This window comes from Hetaerina americana, unplaced genomic scaffold (assembly GCF_022747635.1).
Source record: "Hetaerina americana unplaced genomic scaffold, ioHetAmer1.1.p SCAF_2, whole genome shotgun sequence".
Lineage (NCBI taxonomy): Eukaryota > Metazoa > Arthropoda > Insecta > Odonata > Calopterygidae > Hetaerina > Hetaerina americana.
Window position 1 is genome coordinate 73,007,662 of NW_027286763.1, and position 20,999 is coordinate 73,028,660.

The 20,999-nt window shown below is 38.8% G+C and overlaps 1 protein-coding gene across 1 annotated transcript in view; it reads left to right on the forward strand.

Annotated features, from left to right (window-relative positions):
* Window positions 1-20,999, forward strand: part of LOC139688147 (lysyl oxidase homolog 2-like) — a 239,666-nt gene that overhangs the window by 185,423 nt on the left and 33,244 nt on the right. Inside the window, exons 6-7 of the mRNA XM_071585575.1 lie at window positions 12,886-13,147; window positions 16,236-16,488. Coding sequence (XP_071441676.1) covers window positions 12,886-13,147; window positions 16,236-16,488 — 515 coding nt within the window. The remainder of the gene's footprint in view (window positions 1-12,885; window positions 13,148-16,235; window positions 16,489-20,999) is intronic.

Here is a 20,999-nt window from a genome sequence, read left to right on the forward strand (position 1 = left end):
GGAAAGTTACACGAGGGAATGAAGGAGAAAATAGTATAGGGTAGACCGAGATCCACGCTAGAGAAATTCTGGGCTATATTTGGTGGTCATTGTATGGAGTGCCCAAAACCTTACCTTTTTAATGGGTGGAGACTACCTATGTCGACCGGTATTTCACCCGGGTCATGTTCCTGCGCCGTTGTTTTTTTTCTTCATTTTTTCCTGGATTCATCCGGGGGTCCTGAGGGTCACTCCTTGTGGCCCAGGGCCCATTCCGTCGGGGGGAGAGAGGAGGAGGGGAGAGGGGGTTGACTTCCAATTGAATATCGGATCCCACGCCGACGACCGCAGCCGCGCTCAGTCTTCCCCACTCCCCCTCTCCCCACCTCCCACCCCCTTCCTCCTCCTTCCCAACCACACTCACCCCGCCCGCCCACACGACCTCCTCCACTTTCCGACCTCCCTCTCCGCCCCTTTTGGACCCCACACCCCTCCCCTCTGCTGCCCTTAACCGGGACCGTGCCACTCATGCCACCAGCCAGCCATTCGATCGATTTTCAAAGTTTCCGCGCCGGGAAGAGTGAGCGAGAGGGAAGGGGGAGGTGGGGGGGCGGAGAGGGTAAGGGTGGGCGGACTGGGGTGGTGGCGGGAGGGATGGAAAAGGAGATGATTGGGGGGGGAAGGGTGGCGAGGAAGTGAGTGAGCGTCGGGGGGTGGAAACGGGATGTGAGAGGCAACTACTTCTACATATTCGCACTCAGAACTTGTTCGCCCATAGTGTACCAGATTTTTGCAAATCATGGGAATTATTTTCAGGTGCCCAATGTATGTTTTGCCAGCATGGAATTTCACTTGATTACCGAAAAATTGTGGCCCTACCTAACCGCCGGTAAATGTAACAATTGCATTGCGATAAGCTGTATCTTAATCATTCCTGAGCATATATTACACAAATTATAGGAAGAGAAATTTGAACACGAGATTTCAGGGCGAGTTAGTCACGTGTATATCGCCCTAGTCTAATAAACCAACGATCATTGGTTGGAACTCTGATGTTGACATTAGGTTCGTCCGGGTTCAGCTCACCCCGGGTATGGGTTTCCTGTGAACTCCGTGTTTCGGTCGGCAGGAAACCCAATGACCTCCCAGAAAGGCATCTCGAGTTCCTAAGGGTTTGTGGGTCACCATAAGCATATAGATACATATAAAAAGTTGAAAAGACATTGTACACAAGTACGCACTAATGTGCTTACTTGTGTAGTGAAATTCACATTCGAGATTGATTTGACCGAATGAATGCCTCCATGTTGGGCAATACTGAAGCAATCAGGTTCCTTCTTAGGCGTTAACCATCTCATCGATATCAAATTTTATCATTGAGTAGCTGGAGTATTGAAGTAATTAACAATAATGGTCAACAGATTGACCAAAGGACCACAAAATGCCTATCGTGACCTATCGGAAAGTTGTTGGTTTTTTTGTAGCTGTGGATTCAGAAGGCCATTCATTTACTTTGGGTGCTCAAAAGAACCGACTTGAGCTTAAATATGAAGGTGAATAGTAGACGTCCATATGATGTAAAAATTAAAATCGGTGTTATATATTTTCCAGCCTTAAAAATCCAGCTAACTAAAAAAAACTAGCCTTAAAATCCGGCATGTAGTCACTATAGCTGACATTAAAACAAACCAAGGACTAAGAATCTTTTATACCCAATGCGTTTGGGAACTCAACTATTCAAAGGAAAAGCAAGTTTAAATGGCTTATATCGTAATATTTGAGGACATATTTTATATATTACGGTAATATAAAAATTATAAAAGAAATTTTAGGACAATGTTTTATAGGAGGTAACCCCTCCATTCATTACGTAAATGATCTCATAGAATTCAAACTAAAAAGCACCGCATTGAAACGGGGATTGAATACGTGCAAGAGGTCAGTGCTTTGTGCAAATTAGTTGGTGGAAATTGAATAATCCGGCGGTGTAGTGAATAGGCTGGGGACCGGACCATGGGGAGCGTGTGGTCTCGAGGTGATATTGGGTGGCGATAAGAGTTAGAATGCGTGTGGCGGATGGCAAACGGAACGGAACCCTCTACCTTCCCAATCCAATCCTCACGCCACTCCTCCCAGCTCCTCTTGATACAGATGCTGCCCCGGCCGGGGCCTCCTTATCGAGAGGGAGTGGGAGGCAGGATGCCCGAGATAAAGGAGGGAGGGCGGTAGGGATAGAGCAGGGGGAGAGAGGAGAAGGAAGATATAGAATTGTAGGGTGGGGGAAAGAAAAAATGGAGGAAGAGGGGCGTAGGGTGTAAAGAGGTAGGGAGAAAGATGGGAAGTTTGGAGATATTAATAGAGGGATGGAGACGAATAGAGAGGAGGAAAGGTAATGGATAGAGTAAGAGAAAGGGACAACAGTGAATAGAAAAGTATGGAGCGGGAATGAAAATGTTAAAAAGAGATAAGATAAAAATCTAGAAAGGGTGAGAGGTTAGATAAAATGGTTGAATATTCTGGTCTTAGGTTCAACTCGGTGAAAATGATACCTGAAAAAATGTACCTTATAATTAAATTTATAAATAAATACCGCTTATGCATTGAAACCGGCCGTACCGAAATAAATTTAATGCAATTATACTCATATCTTATTTTAGTGATATATTAAAGTGTTAAGAGGAAAAAACGGGAAGGTATTTTAAGTTGAGAGGGATTAATAGGTAGAGGGAGGAAAAGAAGGCTAGAAAGAAGAGGAAACGATAGAGAAGGGAGGTAAGAGGACAAGAGAAGGATATTGAGCTCGAGAAAGGGATATGGGTATGTAGAAGGCCTGGAAGTCGAAGGCAGAAGAAAGAGACGGACGACTCAGCATGAGTGGACGGAAGAGGGAGGGAGGTAGGGGTGAGGCTGAACGGGGAGGGAGAGGCATGGGGAGGGGAGTGGAGGAAGCTGAGCCCTCAGCGACCATAAGTACCCTTCTTTCAGTCTTCTCCCCCGGTCGTATTCCCTTTCTATCCCCCTCTCCTCCAACTCCAACCCAACCCTTCCCAAGAGCCGCCCCACTTCCTTTCCCCCGGGCGTATAAGTAAAGACGACCTGTTGCGAACAGTTTCGAAATTTCTGCGACTTGATATGTCTCATCTTCCCCCTTTCACCGTTCTCGTCGGGGAAGTTGTCGAGGGAAGGCATTCGAGTCGGTGATCGGATACACTCTTCCGTAATCGATTAAATGGGAATGCGTGGGAATTTTGGAGTAAGAAGAGGGATGGGACACGGGGATAAGCAGCTTAGGACCGAGGTTTCCCGTTCTACTTTCCCCTTCAAGGCAGTGCACACACATGAGCATTGCAAGTGTGGTCGCGGAGATTAAAAATCAACAAAAGCCAGCAACCCAGACGACTGCAGAGCACGAACTAAAACACTTGGCTTTTGAGCCATCATCTACTAGTACGCAAATGCGACTCGCAGACACGACTGTCGAGTTCACAGTCAATTACCGAAGTGCGTGGAGCGGTGAGTCGAGTTATCGTCGTCACTTGATGCGGGAACACAGGAATGTCGACTGGACGAGTCCAGACCTGGTTAGCACACAAATTTGTAAACTCATTGGTACTTTTTCAAGCAGAGGAAAAATCTGCAAATAGCAATGAAAGCGACATAGGTAAATTTCATACAAACAAACTCCCAAGCAGGATTCCCTATGGCAGTGAGAAAGAACGAAACATTAGCAGATGGTAGAAGATTGGAGGCTATATCAAGTTAAAAGGATGCATTTGAATATTTTTTTTGGGAAAATTTAATCATTGCTGAAGTAATTCTAACTGAAAATATCTATTGTGTACAATGAATTTCGTAGTCCAATTTTTCCAAAGCTATGCAAAAAAGTGAAATATCTCACTTACGAATCAACGTTTTTGCGATTTCCCTTTATTCCATGAGGTAGATATTTGGAAAGATGCTTATAAAAATTTCGAATTGTTTATGATAAGGTTATATCATGCCTAATCACAATTATAAATGCATTCCTTCAAGTTTAGGTTCGTTGAATGAGGACTGTTGTTACAACGAAAGGAGAATTATGCAGACAGAAATGTGTAAGACGCATATATTAAATGTGAATGAGATATAAAGAATAACATACATGCGGTACTTTAAAATTATTTGCACAAAAGGCAAAAAAAATACGCAAGAATGCAAAAATATTTTTTTTCAAACATTTCATACTGTTTATCTATATATTCGGATGATTTATCGCAGAAATATCAAATGGATTTTTAGTTAATTTAGTAGAAAATGTTTCCTCAGAGCATTTTGTTCTCCCTAGGAATCAAAATTATTTTCTAATTTCATTTTATTTTATTTTTAAAATACAGGAAATTTTTTCCGGATCAAAACGAATACGCACGTTTCAGTATTTATACAATATATATATATATCTATATAAACCCAACATTCAATATTCTTTCTATATATATATATATATATATATATATATATATATATATATATATATATAGAAAGAATATTGAGTGTCGAAATTGTTGAATGTTGAATGTTGAATGTTGAAATATATATATATATATATATATATATATATATATATATATAGAAAGAATATTAAATGTCGGGTTTTTTTCGGTTAGGAACATTAAGTTGGTGTTTCGGAATTTAAATATATGGGATCAACTGCTTTCTTTAGCTGTTTGCATCAGGGTTATCAGGTTCTAAGATTTGCGTGCATCCAAAGTCGCAACTTTGGAGAATGTACATACAATCTGGAATACTAGTCACAGCTAAACCCTGGCAAGGATAATTTTGGATTTCTCGAATCGAAGGGAGTGACGTATTTGAAAGGTTTTTCCATTAGATTTGCATTGAAAAGAGAAGTTTTCGACCTTCAAAATTATTCTCTGAATGAATTTTCATTTATTATTTTTATTACCTAATTTCAAAAGTCATAACCTAGAACCGATTTTTTTTTCATCAAAATAAAATTAAATGGCCCAAATTCATTTTAGAAAGATGTCTTCAACGCAGCCTCCGTTATTTTTCCTGGAATTTAATTATACCCTTGCATCAGAGACATTTGCTTATTTAAAAGGGCACCCACGTGGTAAGATATTTGGTTTTCTTAATGCGAATGCCTGTATGCCTATAATTAAATGTCTCGGAGAAAGCATGATTGCGCTGAATATTTTTTTTGCTGAGGTATGTCAGCGCAACATATATCCGCAGCACGCTGATAAACAGAATTAACGAGTTCTCAAGAAGATTTTCTCTTTTTATTTGCAGTTGTAAGCAGAATTAAAGTGGAATTTTGGCAGGATATGCATCTAATGTAATTATTTTGTCCTTGGAACAGTCACGCTCCGAAGGAGGAGCGAGCAGGGCGGAGGATCGCTTCGAAATTGTATTTACGCATGCTCCTCAATTATCTTTTATGAAATTTGGATATGGACTTAATTATCAAAGATTTCCCCAAAAATGTGGTAATCTTAAAGTAGGGCAATGATGAGCAAATTCTATCCGTGATAAAAGCAAGAAATCATTCCGGAGAAGTTTCTTCGTTAAAAGAATAAATTATTCATTTTCCCGGAGTAAGAAATTCTCAAGAGTTATACGCCTCCAGTTGTGTGACGTGAGAACTAAGGCGTTTCTTCGAACTTCTAAATTTTCGCTTGAGAATCGGCACCAGCATCTAATCTCTTTTTTTTTAGCGACCCGATTGAAAGAAAACCATCAAATGGAAGGAAGAGAGTTTCAAATACATCGCACAAGTGACCCTGTCTCTCTCCATACACATCCGACCGTTATCCATTAAATATAGCAATAATAACTAGGTAAGTATATTTACCAAATTTCACCATGAGTTAAGTATTTTATTTTGATATTTCCCTTTTCGAGAGGGCGTCCACGTGGAAGCTATGGGGACATAGGAGGAAGTTTTTTCGCACAAAAGTCATTCGCGTCAAACTCATTTGATGAAATCCGCCTCGCTAGGCTTAGCTTTCTAAAATGTATTTATTTGACATAACACCTTTCTTTTTATTGTTCAAAATCAATGGGTTGTCCTCTCCACTCGTAGGATAAAAACACCTTGGAAAACCAAGTTAAGTATGATTTCAATGCGTTTTTCACCCACTAAGGTCAAATATCATTTAACTTTTGGATTTTGAATCTCTCTTTGGCGAGTTTGAGAAAAAAAATCAACATGAACCAGCTGGTTCATATCTATTACCATTCAAGTACTTAGAATCGGTTTAGATAACCCAAAAGTTAATTAAATACATCTCGAAATATTATTCAACTGACACGCTCATAGCTGTGTTTGTTCGGGACAAAGGATTTGGCACGGGATATATGAGGCACGAGTATTACAATTTTCAACAAAATTCGCATATATTCCGAATCCTTTTATGGCCCCAATTAATAAACCTACGCTGAAACACGAACGTTAATTACTGAACTAAAATTTTCGCATGGGGCGTGGGAGTGAGAGAGAGACACAAAACATGATTCATTCCGCACTCTTGCCCTGGGGCGCGTGGGTTGTACTACCTGCTCTCCACTAGCTCCCAATTCATTTCCCACCAATTTGGAACAAGTCTTCCGTCCCACCCGATCAATATGAATGCCAACTTTATTTCAGGGGGAAGAGGTGAGATGGTGCCCGTGACTCCGGGAGTCGATGGAAATCCGTTTATTGAAACAAAAGAACGACTAACTGCGTTCGACGCCATTTGCCCCGTCGCACCGAGAGTGGGAGAGAGGGGAGGGAAGAAGAGTGATGGAGGGGGGGGATAGGAAGGAAGGGAATAGAGAATAGGGAGGAATGGTGAGGATAGGGGGAAGAGTAGGGCTTTGTTCGGGAAGTTTTAACCCAATTATTTTCCTCCGACAGCTCGGTTCGGGAACGTCTGCACCCTTTCCCAAATCCTCCTCTTCACCCACTCCTCGTATTACCGAGCATGACACCGAAACTATTCCCCCCGAACTCGAAAATTTAATCACGGAATTCGTACCGGACGACTCGAAGTCTCCGGCGCCGGGATCGTGCGTGCGCTATTGCTTGCCTTGGGATAATTATGGAGCAGCACTCATTAAACACACTAAACGTATCACGGGTAGTATTTGGACGTCGCCGTCACGTTTGAAGTAGCCGGACAAAAACACGTACCTACATAGTTAATGCACGCGGCTTCTCTCCGATAAAAATAATTTGTGCGAAACAAACATTTCGTTAATTTAATGTGATAGTGGTAGAGAGTCCGACTAATGAAGATACCTGGGAGACTCTAGTAGTAATGTCTCGAGGTATTATACCACATTTTTGAACAAAGATTCGATTCCAGGACGATACATTCGTGCGATTGCATATGCAAAACGAATGGTGAGACTTTTTTAATTCCTATTTATTCCTCGGGAACCAAAGTTTTTCAGTCACAGGGAAAGGAGTTGACCCCACCTATTCTGGGCGCATGAATTTCACTCGATAATTAAATTATCATTACAAAAAGATAATATTTAAGATACCTGTACATACACATATATGAAAAAATTCAAAACTTGGAATGCATTTAGGAGAAACAAACCTGGCATACTTTCAGTAAATTGTTTTCATTTGCCAGTAAATGCCATATTACCAGGATAAATATAATGCTACCTACAAAAAAGAAGCGCAGAACAAAATCACCAACATGGAAAAAATGTATTTTATTGAAGTTATGTCAATTTAGTTTATTTCTGTTATTTTGTCTAACTCTATTTTAATTTTAAAGACCAATTTCTTATATGAAAAGAGGATCAAAACTTGTGTAAATTGTTATTTCACATAATCATCTTAAAAAAATCACTATAAGCATTTCATAGAAATTATAAAATTTATGCTACTAAATACGAAGGCATAGAATTTTAGAACTGAAATAAAAAGGAAAAATGTGAAACATTAAGTGCTACGTAATTAATCCATTCATTAATTATAGGCTAAAATTACTCTAATTGCTCGTTATATAATGCGAAAAAGGCCGAACGTCCCAGTGTTAAATCAATTCTGGGTGAACTCTACCCTCATCTATCCAAACCAATCTTGGAGTTGATGTCTTCAATGAGGCTGACAGTTTACATGAGTAAATTTTACCGGTGAAAATGTGAAAGAAGCATTTTTTGATCAGACCCGAAACCGTATTTAGTGCTTATAAAAGGACAACCGAGTCATTAAATTCCTTGAACATGGCGTAGATACAGATTAATTAACTCTCAGGGCTGAAAAAATTTGCACAACCATCGAGGCACCCCATTAAAAACGAAATTTATATTACACGCGCAAAAAAACAAAGACATAATAGAAGAAAATTAAATGAGAACACTTGAAAAAGGTGGTCATGAAAAGACGTTACGAGCATATTAAATATAATATGAATGACTATGAAGGAATTGTTTCTTTCAGGAAACAAAAGTGACTACAAAAAACGTTTGAAATTATATTTAGGGAGTCAATCAAATCAAACAGAGCAGCACATGCCTTCTTGGGCATAGTATGAGGTGACTCCTTATTTGAAAATAACTTTTCGCTTAATAACTGCTGTTGAAAATAAGATCGCGATATTTATGAAACTCTTTCATTGTGTGGTTTAGTAGTGAGTTGATAGAACGTTAGGTTAATGGCTGAGTTCCGGGAGACGCCACAGGGCATTTGCAGCTAAATTTAAGCTTTGTATTTTCTGGATATCAGATCTTCCCGGGAAACCACACTCGAAAGGAAAGGAACTTAACCCCTATAATCCGATATTTGAATTTCATAAACCGTGGCGCCAGGCGAGTTCCTCCCTCACTTATTTCACCAACCTCAGGTTCATTACTCAGCTGGTTTCCTTGGAATGTTTCGCTGACTTAAAAAAAAGATTTCCAAAACATGGTGTTTGATATACATGGATGGACTTATCCTTCAAGAGGTTTGCTGAGCTAAGTATAAAGAGACTGAAAAACGTTCATATTTTATTAGTAGACAGGGATTTTTAAGCTCTAAAGTCAACTTTCAAGTGATTATTAAAATAGGGTCTTTTGGAACATCAATTGGGTTTCATAAAATCTGACATAGGGGCTTGAACCTACTTCTGGTAACATTGCGGTAAAAAAACGAAGGAATCATTTCTCACAACCATCAATTTTAATTAATGAAAAGAATAAATGAGCACACAAAAATATTTTCTGCCAAAGAATATAGCTGTTTTCAAAGAGTATAAAAATATTTTACTATGATTAACTACTAGTTATTCCAGCATCCAATTTTTTATATTTTACTTGAAACATATTTTCTAAATACAATAGTAAAAGTAAGTGCAATTTTATTCAAGGAAATATATTTTTAAGTACCAAACATGATGCTTTATGCAAACAAAAATTGGACTGAATAACTCATGATGCGTTATTACATTGTCTTATTAGCTCTGACAAAGAGAAATTAAATATCTCAGCCAAGCGTGTTATATTTCCGATTCGGTGTTGACTATCTGATAGTGACCATGGTGCAAAGGGCACACATCAAGCTATGAGTGAAAGTTGTACTGTCAAAAAATATGAGAACTGCTTCTATCATCCACCTACATACTTATTGTTCAATTGTAAGTTGCCTTATTGCTTATTTCCTTACATATTTTCCATTTTTTCAGCAACCTTGAGCTTACGCCTCAGTGACGGGACGAGTGGAGATTAGAAGCCTATCTAACATACACTACTTGCATCTCCTTTCCGTCCTTCTCCTTCGCTCCTCTTGAGAAATACGCAGCAGTTAATGGAACACTCTCAGACTGCAAATAATAGTACCAAGCATCTAAAAATTGAGTGCACCGACCTAATGTGCGCCATTGCTGAATTGGTATCAACAAAATATCATCGAAAGGGGACCTCATTTGGAATTTTATGAAAATACATCATTGTCATTCAATTATCACGTATGCATTGGTGATGGATACCATTAATAATAACAGTAGAAAATTAATATTTTAGCCCAGTCAAGCGTTCTAAGTAATCAGATCATGTCGGTAAAATTTTGAAAATCTTTCCGAGTTTTAACACGAGTTACTACATGAAATCGAAATATCATGGAAGGGATACATTGTATTAATTTTTTGGCTACGAGAATTGACCTTAATTGATGACTCCTGATGCACAAAGTTATGGCATTACGCCTCTCGCACGGTTAAATTTGCAATGCCTATCCGATAGTTGGTCGCTCGATACCTCGAATAGTCTTCACAAGAGCGCGCTCCGTGAAACTGGTGGTAGTAGCGAGAACTCATCATCAATGGAGGCGTGCGGTGAATTGAATTACACGCGGAGATGATTTTTAAGACTATAGAGAGCTCACTGACGCTGGGGATAATATTCCACCCCACTCTCTACCGCTCCCGCACCATGCCAGTTTAACATTACCGAGTTCGTCAGACTGGGAGAATTGAAACCTAGTTAGAAGTTTAATTGATTGAACATTTTCTAAGCCACTTGGCACGACCAAAGCTTTACATTCTGGGTAATATTGGATTTTATAAAATAACGTTTTTGCCATTGATGCATCAAAGTATTATTTTTCGACTTGGAAATTCAATTCCTGAATAAAATTCGGGAACCACAATTCCAGTGCATATTCTTAAAACCTTAAAGAGCGATAAAGAAAAATTCAAGTATTGAAAACGACAGAAAAACTATTACCCGTACTTGAATGAAGACTTCATGAAATTATCCACGATAATATAATTTTTGGGAAAGGCCGAATTCACGAGGTAAAATTATCATCCATAAAATACTGTAACTTCGTCACTGGGTGGATCATTTATTTTGTCATTCCTCTCATAATTCAAAATCTTCGTTTTGAAACTAGGCACATAACATTTGATAACATTCAAGAGCACCGATATGAAAGGTAAAATTATCTAATTTTATATTTTCCCTAATCCTTTTTTAAAACCTTACAAATAACCATAAATACGTCCGATTAATTGGAGATTCCCCAAAAATTCGATTTGCGCACACCGTCGTGATAAATTTCAGTTGGTGGGAGCCACTCAAGTGTTTGAGCGACGCGTCGCTTTTGCATCGAATCCATCGCGGGCCGCACGCATTAGAGAACTGTGCGCCTGCGCTTTTAGAGAAACTTGACCTCATCAAGAGTATTGTAAAAAAAGTTTAAATGAAGGAGAGACGTTATTTCGCATTGGTCAGGGGCCACATTTGTAATATTATACTATATTTGGGATATATCGGAGAAAGTAAAGTGTTAATCAAGGAACGACATAGAGTCACAGGAAGATTCTTCACAATTGTGGATATTATAATATGCATGCATGTAAACGCTTCAAGTCGTTCCTTTCCAGCTGTTTTTCAGTCACAGTAACGCCCAAGGGTTGGTTGTGGTAAGTGAAGATCCTGATCACCCTGAAACTAGCCCTATGACGTATAGAACTCCTTCTAGCGGAGTCAATTATTTTTCTTGTGGTTCAATTAGTTTTACTATGAAACTCTATAACCAAAATATTTTATCGATTTGACATGAACTCGTGACCCTCTCAGATCATTGATTTGCTCCAAAGGTACTAGGAATGAATAATTCCATATATTTCCAATCACGAAACACTGCTTCCCTTAACGCGCTTATCTAAAAGATAAAATACAGTACCAGGTTTCGAGAGGTCGAGCAAGAGTTCACGGCGGGCCGCACATTCGACGAAACGCGAATTTATCTGTTTGGCACCCCAATTCTGTCGCGTAAATAGTTCAATATTGCAACATTGTGGGATAATTTTACCTACGAGACTGGAATTACCTTAAATTTATTCAGTTATAAAAATTAATTATGGGCTCAAATTAACCAAATTCTATTTCTATATATCTCGAAAAAACCCGAATGTCAACATTTTATTTCATTCTGTTTGTTAGCCTACCGTTTATATTTCTTAGCCATGTCTAAGAAGACAGCCTAGCATCCTACGCTATAAAAAACTGCTCTTCATCTCCCTTCACTCCTTCCAACATGTCTGTCCTTTTCCTCTATTAGAGTCTTCAATAACTCACTACCAACCCAAATATTCTGCCTTCATCTTTCTTGCCTTATTTTTTCAATTTTTTATTACTCCATTCCAATTATTTTTATAAACGTAATCGAAAAAATTCTGAAGTATCTTTTAGCGGTGAAGTTGAAATGACTAGGTGAGTATTACTGCTGAAGAAACCCAGGTTTAAAAAACTCGGATGAGCGAGTTTTAAAATACCTGGGTTCTCTATCTGCATTTCCATACGATTTTTATCCAAGGCAGATTGTGAAATCTTTGGTTTAAGGATTAATTTCCTTCACCATTAATTTCATTAGCACTAAATAACCAATGCACCAATATTAGGCTATCTATAACCGATACCCAGCTTTATTTAATAATTTTTTAATCTCTAATTTAAAAGAACAAAAAGTATGGACTCATTTTTTAAAAACTATCAGTAGAGTACAAACCAGTATATCACCGAAAAAACATAAAATTATTCATTTCCATAATAAATTCAATTGTAAATGCTTAATAAATGATTAAACGTTTCCAAATGCTGTAATAAAAGGCTGATTCCGACGCTGAATGGATATCCGTGTTTTTTCAATGGAGTGAAGAGCAATAAGCGATATGATGAGCAAAATTTGACGAGCATAGTTAACAAATATGCGTTTATTCATCCTCCACAAGTTGATTTTAAGTATTTTTTGTACAGGGATACAGTGGTTGAAAACATGGTCTCTTGTTGGATCCTGGGACAATTGAAATCGCTCCCCCGTGCTCCCTTCACGTGAGAATCAGCCTTTTCATTGACGGCACTTGTGTATATTGGGTCGTGAAGCTAATTGTAACGGTATCCATTGTGCTTGGTGCGCAGAAATGGCAGACCTGGTGATCGACCACCAGGAGATCATGCGTTCGGCGCATTTGGAGGACAAGCAGCTGTTCTTCCTGCAATGTGCCATGGAGGAGAATTGCTTGGCGTCCCCGGCCTACAAGCTGCACAAGGAGAGGCCAGGCGAGTGGCACCTCATCACCCGGAGACTACTCCGGTTCACCGCCCGGATAATCAACGCCGGCACCGCGGACTTCCGGCCCGCGGTACCCAAGCACCTCTGGGAGTTCCACCAGTGTCACATGTAAGGAGCAGGGCGTGACGACATCCCACCCCTTTTTTTCATGCCTATGCGCCGTTGATTGATGGCAACGTGAGGGATTTTTATGGTGGCATCGGCGATTTCGTCGAGAAAGAGAGGGTTTCGAAAGATCCCCTTCGCCCAACTTTCTTTTGCGTTCCCCTCCAGGGATTCGAACAAGTTCGGTTTGCGTGTGTGTGTTTTGGAAGTAAGAGACGTAGAGAGAACGAGAAAAGATGGAAGTCTAGGAAAGACAGAAATTCAACCTGACACAAATCCCAACTGACTTAGGACTATTTTTATGTTTTGTTATGGTTAAGTTGAAAGTAATGTCACGCTGGAGTTATTCTTTTTTGACCTTCAGCTTTGTCCAATTTCCCGCCAGACTTCTTCCGCTTTCCCTCAAACGGCAACATTTTGACAATTTTACCATAAAGTTAATTCTAGAGCTCTCACTCATTGGAGTAAAAGCATAACGTTATCATAAAAATCCATCTCGTCTCCTTAATCTCCCACGAGGAGCATTCGCCCTCAACAATTTTGTTTCCATTTGACAGGGTGATAAGATGGCATAATGAAATCTCCATGTGTTTGATTTCCCGTGCTATTGTGCTATCTCGGTTTGTGCTTGTAAAATGTTCGCTGGTTTGGTTCGCCGAGGGGCATCTCGCTTACGCTTACATGGGGACAGATTGAAAAGCGGAAGCTTTAATGAGCGCATTTTGTACGGTCTCGGCATTCTCTGTCACCAACGCGGAAATTAACCCATCTATTCTACGCGCCATAGATAATCCATTCATTAGCCTTGCAGTTCGAATTTTGCTCTCTAGTGATCTCTCTATTTACGAGGCGATCTCTCGTATCTATGCCTGACGATAATATTCATATGTCTATTCTTATTTTGAGGAGTTATTTTCATCATGAAGTCCATGTTTTTGTTATTATGTGTTTTTATTATGTTAAAGATTTAACGGTACGATCTAATTTCAAACACACTAAGCAAGAGTAATACCCTTTTGTTAAAAATGTGGATATTAGTGATTGATTTGAAGTACGTATTCATCACTGTGTGTTGGGTGTGGTATTCAACTAATAGGTAAACAGATGAATGATCTGAAATGTATCTTTTGCTTACAGATGAAGAGGTATAGATTTATAATCTATGCTCTACATAATGTACCCTACTAATAGATAAAGTGCAAGCATTTCAAACTGTAAACAATTTTCTTTGAATGTTACTAGCAGATTATTATTTGTTGCTATCTTTTTAGCAGTATATTTTTTTGCTGCCTCATACGACGATCAGGCGGGCCTCGAATATTGAACTAGTTTAACGGAGTTCAGAGGTGAACTAATTCAAAAACCGTGCCCCGTGCTATGCTTTGCTTTAGTAAAATGAGGTGATTTGCTGTCTTTCTGCGTTTATGACACCTATATCGGTTTGCATAAATTCTTTTTGAGACCTGAAATAACTTACCGTTTACAACTTAAGGAATTACGAATAAGCAACCTTTTTCCATGTACATGCAGAAGTAGAATTTAGAATTGTAATTTCCAAGAATTAACAGAGTTAGATTGTTGACACTGAACGAACTTCACCCAGTACGTCCTACAACGTATTCAAATTCCTAGATAGACAAAAAAATTCAGAAATTTTAATATCCAAAATACAAAAAAAATTACCTCTAAATCTTGATATTCACCAAAATTCTTCCATTTTGCGACCGTTCTTTCAGTCATCATAAAGACTGATGTTAGCTATGCTAAAAAAGCATGGTCTCATCATAAAAGGATTGATGACAGTCTTTCTCAAGCATTTTTGTTCAGAGTCCGATGTAAAGGTCCAAGTACTGTTTTCGGACTAATGCAAAATAAATAAATAAATGTTTATACAATCAGTATTAAAAATGTCTCTAAGATTACGCCAAACGCCGTTTCATTTGGATGGAAAAGTTTTTTTTACGCGTGAAATTTTATACCCATAACGCCCTTGGCTTCAAAGAGAAAGTGCACGTAGTATATAGAAACATTATCTTTGCGGCGCAGAAGAAAGTAAGTGAGAAATAAATTGATATACCGCTTTCATTTCAATCACCATCTGAAAGCTTTTATACCATCACCCTGCTCAATGGATCGAATGAATTAATCCCATCACCGATGATCTTTAATTGGCCGTTACCATCATTTTTACTTGAGCTTTCACGAAATAATTGACTTTTCAGCTCTGTAATTCCATACAAATTCGCCGCTCCTTTACTCCATCTTCCTCACAAAACCCCACACACCAACACATAACTCATTTATGACGATTTCCGAAACTATGGCCTACTACTTACGTGTTTCATCCCTGTCAGATGGGATTTCGTTGAGCAACGCTTAACAATGCAGCTACCCAATGCAGATCAATACCGTAGCATTAGCTAATGGCGTCGGGAAAGGGTTTACGCCGGCTAGTACATAATTTATTGCGGACACGGAATACAATTCAACGTGAGTGGAACGGGCAGAGATGCGTGCACATCCTAGGGGATTCAACCGACGCAAATTTAATTAAATTTATAGCATTCACTTGATCCAATTTGTTATACGCTTAGCAAGAGTAATGCCCACTATTAAAAATGTGGATATTACTCATTAAGTTGAAGTATTCATCACTATGTATTGTTTGTGGCGTACGACTAATGGGTGAACAGGTGAATGAGCCGAAAGGAATCTTTTGTTCACGGATGTAACTCATTTTTTCACCGTGCTTAAGATAATTCAACTATCTAGTAGATAATTATCTCCTGCCATCACTTTGGCAGCCTAATGTTTTTGCAGTCTCGTATGGGGATTAGGTGGATCTCGAATTTTGAACAGGTTTGACGGAGTTCAGCGGTGTGCCAAGTCACAATCAATGTCCCACGAATGCTGTAATCCGTTCTGAATTAGTCGTTGAATGATTGAGAATTATAAGTTATTTCCTTAAATCCATAAGGTTTGGTTTTGAGGCCGCCTTAGAACTGGCATGCGAGAGAACGCGGCTTTAATCGAATTTAGTATTCTAAAGCAAAACGAAAGATAACCCACATTTCTTCCGACGTGCGGCCAGGCATTACCACAGCATGGAGGTGTTCGCCACGTTCGACGTGATGGATCTGAACGGACGGCGCGTCGCTGAGGGTCATAAGGCGTCCTTTTGCCTCGAGGACAACCAGTGCCTGCCTGGTGTCAAGCCCGTGTACGCTTGCGCAAACTATGGCGACCAAGGGATCACCGTCGGCTGTTCCGACATCTATCGCCACAACATTGACTGCCAATGGGTGGACATCACGGAACTGAGTCCCGGTTTGTACACTTTTAAGGTGAGATTTTTTTAAATATTTCATCCGCAGGAACGACTATTTCGCTGAATGCTGTTTTTCCATTTCGTCAACCATTCGTCCGTCAATGAGACCAATGCACAATCGATGGGTAATATACTCTTTACGATAAATAATCTTCTAGCGCGGTTAAAACGGAAATTCAGGAGTACTTTCTTGATTGCAATATATATGTATTGCTTATCAATGTAATGCTTAAGAATTTATTCATAATAATCCTTTTTTCTTAACGCATTTCATAGAAAAGAGCGCTAATCTTTCCTAAATTCAATTCCTAACCATTTAAAAATATTAGCATTATATTAAGTTACAATATTCATACGCAAATAATATGCATAAAATTTAGCGTTGGCTGACATATGCATACCTGTATTTACAAATAAAAGAGTAAGTCCAACAATATTGAGCCTGTTGCGGAAGAACCAAGAAGTTGAACTTTGGTATACTGGCCGTGAAATCTGACACAATAATTCCAAAACTCCACGTGAGGTAATTGTATACCCCTCGAGGTGTCTCCATTGGAATGCATGGGAAATGCAATTGAGAAACCCCAAGATGCCATGCAGCCATTCTCTGAATTGATATTAAAAACCTAAAATATTAACTTATGATCACAGTAAATTTTGTATTATATGCATATCAAACCTAATATTATAATTTGCTAATGATTTGTTCCGTTCTTGCATTGCGTGACCGAAAATTTGTCTTAAAGTAAAAGATTTCTTGGTGCTTTATTGGAGAAACTACGAGAAATTGTCCAATATTCGTCCACTTCAAAGGTATCTCCTCTTCACGATTAATGCAAGGGAAACTCTGAATTATATATTTAAATGAATACATTTCCATGGATGAATCTCTAATCACAGCGCGAAGTTATCACATCCCGGTTCAAATTAAAGCTGCGTATTAAGATTTCAAATTTGAGAGAAAACGTTGAATAACAGAAAGAAAACAAATAAATTTATGGATAAATTAGCATATACAATTACAAGCATATAATTGTACATTGCGATATTAAATGCAGTTTTGTTCACTGAAAAGGCTAACTATGAAGTACAGAAATGATGGGGTAATACTGCATAAGAACCAGGTGGCAAAGATATTTTTCTAGCACACCAATAATTTTAATGCAAAACATAGTTGGCACTAAGAGCGAAAGTTACCTATCTGACGTGCGATGTGTGCCAGAGTACCTCACTTTTGGCAGAGTAGAGATGGGTAAAAGGAAGAAAAATGATTTCTTGGAATAACCCTTGGTGTGAAGAGCTTGGTGTCAAACTAGTTGTTTCATAATTACTAAAAAATATTTATTGTTGATACTAAAAGGCAATAGCATGAGTAATGGTGTTTTATGCGTGCTCTTGTGGGCGAAGAGTTTTCCCAACACTAGTTATATTGATAAGAATACGACTGAAATCCACAGCCCACAATTTACGACCACATCGAAATTGGAAACTGCGACCTACCGAGCGACCTGGGTTGTCATGGATAAAGTGTTGTCTACTCGGCTAAGTTTATGGCTACAATCCAAGCATAAGGCAAGAGTGTGGTACTTTCATTGTGACATGATACCTACTTCCATATTAAGAAATGGAATGCGAAATAATCTCAACGGACGCAACTCTCCGAGCCCTAAGCTTAAGGTGGTACGAATAGCTTACATGATGACGCATCGTAAGACAATACATCCATCCATCCGTAGCCTACGGCGAGTTTATCTGGAGATACCCTCCGTCGAATCCATCATCGACGATTTGCCAAGTGTTTCGTGGCAACAAATATTAAAAGAAATTGGCATTTCAAACGCATTGTAACTGGATTACGTCCAGACAAAACTAGGCGGCAGGCTTACTCTTGGCCCGTTGAAGGTAAGCGGCCGAACGAAATTCGAACCTTTCCTGACCCAACTGCTCCCTCGTAGACATGCTCTGATTAGATTTTGTTTTCGAATGGAATGTATTTTTGAACCTACGTGTACCAAATGAGTTCAAGACGACTCACGCAATTTGTGCTCAATAATTTTTGTCAACCTTTATAAAAATTCATGTTTACTGTCTTATATTATTTCCTCTAACTTTGAAGAATGTCCATGAACATTATTACTACCCATAATTGTGTTTTTGTAACTATTAATCCATCGTAAAACACTTTAGTAATCCATATAACTCAACACTGGCTACATCGATCGATATGAATTTTACCGAAGCAATGGTTTATACGTTCGTCTGTAGCACAAACAGCAATAATCGATGCCAAGTTTAGTTGCAGTGGGCAGCGTTCCCTTGATACAGAATCCTTTAGTGTGCGTAGCCATTAATGTTGGTACATTAATGCACACATCGCCCCATCCTCTTTAACACGTTGTCTTTCGTTTTCGTTTATCCATGCATGTTATAAATGGAAAATTGCACGGCATGGCTCGGATGTGGGCGATGCTCAAATGTTGCTTATGCAAATGTATCCCGTTAAAAAAAAGAACCTTACTTAACCATTGACAACGCCATAATTTTTTAAAGCTTTTAAATCATATTAATGATCTCTCACTGTCATCACCTGATACAGGTATTTAATCGGAAGCAGTAAGGGAGAGGTTAAGTGATTTTAGAATGATTTGGAAGCACAATTAGCTTTTACCTGATAAGCATGGATAACAAATTGTTTGGTCTTATCTGAATAAAATATAGAATCTCGAATAAGTGATGGAAGCCGTTCTTCATCTTAAGTGTAAACGAGATATGGATGGGATCAATCTGGCTGGTAAAAGATCGCATGCCATCGTTCAAGCTAAAGTGTTTGGCTTATGACAGCGAGCCCATCAAAGTGGAATGGTTGGGCCATTAAGGAAAATGGAAGTGGTAGTCGATGATTTGAGGATATCAAATTCAATTATGCACTAAAATATCCCCGCGGAAAAAATAGGGAAAAATTAATATCGTACTCGACGCAAATTTAAATTCAAATATGCTGTATGAGACATATTTCAAAATAAAGAAGACGATTTTTTTCGCAATAACTCCATTGATGCAAGAATTATATCGATACGAATATTATATCGATTTTGTGTCGTGTAGAAATCAATTGCTTGTACGTATACTGTCTTTCACTGGCATTAAGTCCCATCTTTCATAGTTTAAAATATATTTGTAAAACCACCATAAAAAGGTCAAGGGTTAAGGTCGGCCACTAAGATCGATATGAAAGTTTAATTTTAATCAAATAGATGTTAACAACAGACATTAGCCTCATCATGCTCGCTCAAACGTCAGATTATGGATAAGGTACTCTCTTCCCACTCAGCTTTAAAATTAAATTTTATTAGGTTTTCCAGACGATTTCAACGCTAAAATAAACATACAATTAATCCGTGCATTATGATTAGCACACATAATACAAAGTTAAAATGAGGAAAGGAAGTGCTTTCTGAGAAATGTAGCGTACATCCTTTCAAATGTACTTAAACGAATGTTATAGTGCAGTGCTCATCTTTAAAGAGAAATTGAATGGAAATTCCATTAGTCAGTGAGTGCTAAGTGGATTCAGGAAAATGTAAGAGCGCAGGGTAATGAATAACTAAGAGTACTCAAAGGATGTCGCGGTTTTGTTAATTACTGAGGAAAGAATGACCTTGCATAATGGAGATTTGCCTGCACTTTACGTTGAAGGCAGTGCTACTACGTAGAACCATCAGTCGTGCATAAAAGGTTTCAACAGTAATCGATGACGAGTAGGATTTACATCCGAGTACATGTCTCGTATTTCCATCACAACTGGTGAGTGAGACAAGAACATGGTTGTCCAGTGGGTAGGGAAAATGAACGCAGAACTTTGGTTAGATTTCGTATGACGCATATACACGTATGTGCTCTCAGCTTCACACCAAAGATGCGTTGTTTTTGTGTTCAAGATCCTTCTAAGATACTACTGATGGCACGGGATAAAAGGTTCAAATGACTCCCCTAATTTGATGCGAGAATTTCACGCACCGTTGATTTTAGTATTAAGTGAGCTCTAAACACAACTATGAAACCATCCTTCGGGTTGATTAATGTAATCCTTCAGGATGAGGTCCGCGTAATCGTGAAAAGACTGACCTAAGGCATTGCAAAAATATTATTATCTTATTCTAATTTCTTCTGCAGTCTGTCAAATAAATACTTTGCCACGTTCTCCCTTTTTACTGAAACTTAAAATACTCCTACGAATGAATTTTGGAGCATAAATTAACATTTCACGCCAAATTCCGAAGTGGTCAAGTTCGGGGGTAATTTTAATTTTTCACTTCGCCAGCCTCGCAAAAACAAGACAAAGGAGATAACACCAGAACTAATTATAAGAGAAAAAAGAGCGATCCGTTCAGCGCATAAAAGAACGAGATATGCGGGCCAGCGTGAGGCGAAAAACAAAATACGCTCGAATTCGAATGATATTGGAGGGAGAGAGAAAGCCTCTCGAGCGACGGCCATCGCCACCTCGACGGCCACGGGCGAAGTTTT